This window comes from Salmo salar, chromosome 20 (genome assembly GCF_965601325.2).
Source record: "Salmo salar chromosome 20, fSalSal1, whole genome shotgun sequence".
Taxonomy (NCBI): Eukaryota; Metazoa; Chordata; class Actinopteri; order Salmoniformes; family Salmonidae; genus Salmo; species Salmo salar.
Window position 1 is genome coordinate 89,126,793 of NC_138310.1, and position 6,000 is coordinate 89,132,792.

Genomic DNA, 6,000 nt, shown 5'->3' on the forward strand with positions numbered 1-6,000 from the left:
ACTAGTATAACATAAGGGTGTATAGACTAGTATAACATAAGGGTGTATAGACTAGTATAACATAAGGGTGTATAGACCAGTATAACATAAGGGTGTATAGACTAGTATAACATAAGGGTGTATAGACCAGTATAACATAAGGGTGTATAGACTAGTATAACATAAGGGTGTATAGACTAGTATAACATAAGGGTGTATAGACTAGTGTAACATAAGGGTCTCTGCAGCACTCCACCAATCAAAGCTTGAAAGGATCTGCAGAGAAGAATGGGAGAAACTCCCCAAATACAGGTGTGTCAAGCTTGTATCATCATACCCAAGAAGATTCCATGCTGTAATCGCTGCCAAAGGTGCTTCAACAAAGTTTTGAATATAGGGTCTGAATACTTATGTAAATGTCATATTTCCGTTTATTTTATTTTTTTTGTAATACATTTGCAAAAATGTCTAAAAACCTGTTTTTGCTTTGTCATTATGAGGTATCGTGTGTAGATTGATGGGGGGGGGGAGGGACGATTTAATCCATTGCAGAATAAGGATGTAATGTAAATAAATGTGGAAAGAGTCAAGGGGTCTGAATACTTACCGACTGCACTGTATGTCGAAGCGTTAGAATGACGACTCAGGAGTGTACTTTATTGCAACATCAGCGAACCTTGCCACAGGTTCCAAAGTCTAAACGTGCTGTGTTCCAAATTTATTTGGTTCTTTGCAGCATATCTATTCATATCCACTGTAGATACTAATATTTATACAAAACTATCACTATTATGGAGAAGCTCACCGATGACCTGGTCAAGTACAAGGACTATGTTTTTGCGAAGGATTTGGTCAACGCTGAGCACATTGACTCCCTGCAGACCTTTGAGATCCGGGACAGTGACATCTTTCTGGTCACTTACCCTAAATCAGGTGAGTGACAAATCTATTGGATGAAAAAACAGCGTTTGAGATGGTCTTAAAAACACTTATCATACTTGGGGGAAAAAGGTTGCGATCTCGGCTCTGTTTAGGTAATCAGTGAGGAGAGAAACCATTACAAGTAGAGAACATAAAAACAGCATTCTAGAAAGTTAAAGGGAAATCCGGGATTGGAACATCCATCTTTGGACTTTTAAATGAATGATATCCATTGATTATTGAAAAATATAACTTATATCCGAAAGTGGCGCACCGGTCTGGGCTCAAGGCGTCATTACAGGGTTCGATCCCGGGCTGTGTCGCAGGCGACCGGGTTAGGGGAGGGTTTGGCCGGCCGTGATGTCCTTGACCTATCGCGCTCTAGCGCCTCCTGTGGCGGGCCGGACGCATGCACGGTGTTTCCTCCGACACATTGGTACGGCTGGCTTCCGGGTAAAGCGAGCAGTGTGTCAAAAGCAGTGCGGCTTGACAGGGTCGCTTTTAGGAGGACACACCGTTCTGGACCTTCGCCTCTCCCGGGTCCGCACGGGAGTTGCAGCGATGGGACAAGACTAACTACCAATTGGGGAGAAAAAGTTTATGTAAATATATACAGCTCTGGAAAAAATTAAGAGACCACTGCAAAATTATCAGTTTCTCTGGTTTTACTATTTATATGTATGTGTTTGGGTAAAATGAACATTTATTTTTTATTCTATAAACTACTGACAACATTTCTCCCAAATTCCAAATAAAAATATTGTAATTTAGAACATTTATTTCCAGAAAATGACAACTGGTGAACCCGGAATATATCCCAGTACGCTTGATCAAAACAATCTTGAACTTCGATTCCGATTGGTCAGACCAGCGTTGAATAGTCCTTAGCATGGGTACTTCCTGTTGGAGTCGTGGTCAGATTTGCCGAAAGGAGGGCGGGGGAGGGCCTTTTTGCATCCCAGAAGTTGGAGTAGCAGTGGTTGAGTGTTTTAGCAGCGCGAGTACTACAGTTGATGCGTTGATAGAACTTCAGCAGCCTTTTCCTCATGGTCGACTTGCTGCAAAGAAACCACTACTAAAGGACACCAATAATAAGAAGAGACTTGCTTGGGCCAAGAAACACAGCAATGGATATTAGACCGGCGGAGTCCAAATTTGAGATTTTTGGTTCCAACTGCCGTGTCTTTGTGAGACGCAGAGTAGGTGAACGTATGATCTCTGCATGTGTGGTTCCCACCGTGAAGCATGGAGGAGGAGGTGTGATGGTGTGTGGTTGATTTGCTGTTGGCACTGTCAGTGATTTATTTAAATTTCAAGGCACACTTAACCAGCATGGCTACCACAGCATTCTGTAGCAATACGTCATCCCATCTGGTTTACGCTTAGTGGGACTATCATTTGTTTTTCAACAGAACAATGACCCAACACACCTCCAGGCTGTGTAAGGGCTATTTGACCAAGGAGAGTGATGAAGTGCTGCATCAGATGACCTGGCCTCCACAATCACTCGATCTCAACCCAAATGAGATGGTTTGGAATGAGTTGGACCGCAGAGTGAAGGAAAAGCAGCCAACAAGTGCTCAGCATATGTGGGAACTCCTTCAAGACTGTTGGAAAAGCATTCCAGGTGAAGCTATTTGAGAGAATGCCAAAAGTGTGCAAAGCTGTCATCAAGGCAAAGGGTAGCTACTTTGAAAAATCTAAAATATATTTTTTTGGTTACTACATGAAAATACAAATAAAGAAAAACCCTTAATAAATGAGTTGGTGTGTCTAAACTTTTGACTCCTACATATATATATATATATACATACAATGAATCAAAATAATAAGACCACTCCTGGTCACTCTGACAAGACTCCACTTTTCCAAGCGCATACTTCACCATTTTCAAAACCGCAAACGAATTTCCCACATATGCATCCTTACTCAAAAAAAAAAACGCATCCCAACAAGAAGCGATTCATTATCGTTTAACACACGTTTCCTCCACTCCAGTTTTAAACTATTTCCATTTTGTTCCAATTTTCGATACCACTCAGAACATTTGTCTAATTTACTCGACCCACTGCTTGATTCCAACTCAGCATCTTCCTCCATCTTCCCTGCCATTCGGGCTCAGCTGTACGGTCAGCAAGCATTCTCTTTACCTCAAAAAATAAATAAATAAATATTCATTCAAATAAAAGATCTGAGTCTGACAGTATAGTTTCATTTAATTCCTCATCAATACAAACAAATTATGGTTTAGGAATTGTCCAAGTTTTGGTACATTCAACAGATCATTGACATGAATGTCGTTAGCAGTGTGTCCACTGGGAGGTTTGTGGCGGCAGACCTGCAGGCTCCTCCTCCCTTCCATCACTGTAGACTTGCATTGCCATCCTTCCAAGTCTGGAATCATCACTCAGCTGTTGGCACTCCTCAACGTGAGGAGGAAGAGGAAGCCAGGGAGTTGAGGCTCCCATCACTCCGATTGTTGAGCCATGTCCCAGATGAACTTCAGAGTCATGTCCTTCATCCGTTCCTCAAAGACCTGGTCAAACCTCTCACTCTGGGCCACTGTGAACAAGTTCTTCCACTCCCCGATTTTACCTGCCACAGCACAACCAACATGTCATTATTCAGAGTAGGAACATTATAAAATGGTTTATATGCAGTTTATTTATAAACAGTTTTTTTTTTTCTCCCCAATCTCAGGCCCATATCCATGAAGCGTCTCAATTTCTAACATTTTTGACATGCGTTTTTCTTGATTTTCTTGTTGTTATTCTGTCTCTCACTGTTCAAATAAACCTACCATTAAAATTATAGACTGATCATTTCTTTGTCAGTGGGCAAACGTACAAAATCAACAGGGGATCAAATACTTTTTTCCCTCACTGTATATAACTTAAACATTTCTCATGAGGAAATTGTTCAACTGTCTTAACGCTTGTTTTACTCCAGCCCTTTCAGCTCTGGCAGGGTGACCGCTTTGTTGTTTTTCGAATCCCCTTTCCACCAAGTCCGCCCCAAGAGCTTTATGACTGACACCTTTCCTAACCTGCAGGAACTATCTGGGCACAGCAGATCATCACTTCTATCTGTGAGTCAGAGATGGGTGATGTCTATCCCAACAACTTGGAGATGATGCCATGGCTGGAGTATATTGACAAACGCTCTGACTATTCCTTACGCCCTAACCCGCGGCTATTCGCCTCCCACCTCACCCCTGTACTCATGCCCCCAGGCCTGAGGGACAAGAAGGCAAAGGTAGGCAAAGGAGGGTAGAATGAGAATGGTAATGGAGTACCCTACATGGAGGCACGTAGGGCTGTAAATATCTCTCTTATTCTCAGATGATCTATGTGATGCGGAACCCAAAGGACAACGTGACTTCCTACTATCACTGGTGTATAAACTGGGCCATGTTTGAGACTCCAAAGAGCTTCGAGGACTTTCTGGACCAGTGGTTAGCAGGGAATGGTAGAGTAAAGACATCATTCATATAACACCATGGTTGTGTCCCAAATGAATACCCTATTCCCTACATAGTGAACTCATTTTCACCATGGCCAATAGGGCTCTGGTCAAATAGGGAATAGGGTTCCATGTGGGACGCACAACAGCCTGTTATGACCCCGAGAGTCTGTGTCCTAAATATCACCCTTTTTCACAGTTACACTACTTTTGACCAAACCATGAATACTGTATTGACCTTGGTGACACAGCCTGTTATGACCCTGTTGTTGCCCTACAGTTGGTGCTTCGTCCTGGTTTGACCACATCAAAGAGTGGCACAGTAAGAGAGACCAGTACAACATCCTGTTTTTGACCTATGAGGACATGATCATGGTAAGATATTACAGACTCATCTGACAGCCATGACCTCTGACCTGGATAGAGACAACCAACCGACTTGCCTATCCCTCAATTCTCCAACCTAATTTTCCCATTTTATGAACAAAGATGTAGATGTAAATGAAGAGGGAGGACAGACAGAGGACAGAGTGTGTAGAAGTTCTGTGGGACCGGCATGTGATCCCACACACGCTGTTAGATTGTTAATGTGCCGAAGGTCAGTGGCCTTCACCACTTGACCAACCTCAGGCACAGAGTTTCATCTTTAAATGGACATGTTCCTCCTTTCTCAGGATCTGAAGACAGCCGTGCTGAAGATTTGCCGTTTCCTGGAGAGGGACCTGACTGAAGCAGACATCAACAAGATCGTGGAAAAAGCCACGTTCAAAAACATGAAAAACGACCGCAAGGCCAACTATGAGTTCATACCAGAAGACATTCTCAAAAAGGGGCAGTTCCTACGCAAAGGTCAGGCCCTGTATTCACACAGCGTATCGATAACAGTGCTGATCTAGGATCAGTTGTGCCTTTCAGATCATAATGAATAAGATCAGATGGACACGGTGGCCTGATCCCAGATCAGCACTCCTACTCTGAGACGCTTCATGGATATGGGCCTGAGATTGGGGAGAAGAGAAAAAAAAAACCTGTTTATAAATAAACTGCATATAAACCATTTTATAATGTTCCTACTCTGAATAATGACATGTTGGTTGTGCTGTGGCAGGTAAAATCGGGGAGTGGAAGAACTTGTTCACAGTGGCCCAGAGTGAGAGGTTTGACCAGGTCTTTGAGGAACGGATGAAGGACATGACTCTGAAGTTCATCTGGGACATGGCTCAACAATCGGAGTGATGGGAGCCTCAACTCCCTGGCTTCCTCTTCCTCCTCACGTTGAGGAGTGCCAACAGCTGAGTGATGATTCCAGACTTGGAAGGATGGCCATGCAAGTCTACAGTGATGGAAGGGAGGAGGAGCCTGCAGGTCTGCCGCCACAAACCTCCCAGTGGACACATTTACATTTACATTTTAGACATTTAGCAGACGCTCTTATCCAGAGCGACTTACAAATTGGTGCATTCACCTTATGATATCCAGTGGAACAACCACTTTACAATAGTGCATCTAAATCTTTTAAGGGGGGGGGGTTGCTAACGACATTCATGTCAATGATCTGTTGAATGTACCAAAACTTGGACAATTCCTAAACCATAATTTGTTTGTATTGATGAGGAATTAAATGAAACAATACTGTTA

General features: G+C 43.0%; 2 protein-coding genes across 3 annotated transcripts in view; one reads left to right on the forward strand and one right to left on the reverse strand.

Annotated features, from left to right (window-relative positions):
- Window positions 1-819, reverse strand: part of LOC106581525 (protein phosphatase 1D) — a 30,215-nt gene extending 29,396 nt beyond the window's left edge. Inside the window, exon 1 of the mRNA XM_045704099.2 lies at window positions 587-819. The gene's annotated coding sequence lies outside the window, so the exon portion shown is untranslated. The remainder of the gene's footprint in view (window positions 1-586) is intronic.
- On the forward strand, window positions 649-6,000 carry sult3st1 (sulfotransferase family 3, cytosolic sulfotransferase 1). 2 transcript variants are annotated; one of them, XM_082966807.1, is made up of 7 exons: window positions 670-912; window positions 2,313-2,527; window positions 3,953-4,155; window positions 4,242-4,368; window positions 4,643-4,737; window positions 5,037-5,211; window positions 5,471-6,000. In XM_082966807.1, exons 2-7 carry the CDS (start codon window positions 2,317-2,319, stop codon window positions 5,596-5,598), a joined length of 939 nt encoding a protein of 312 aa, XP_082822933.1. In that variant the 5' UTR covers window positions 670-912; window positions 2,313-2,316; the 3' UTR covers window positions 5,599-6,000. The 2 variants fall into 2 exon arrangements, with proteins under 2 accessions (XP_014019079.1, XP_082822933.1); XM_014163604.3 differs by lacking the exon at window positions 2,313-2,527 and having other exon boundaries at window positions 649-912.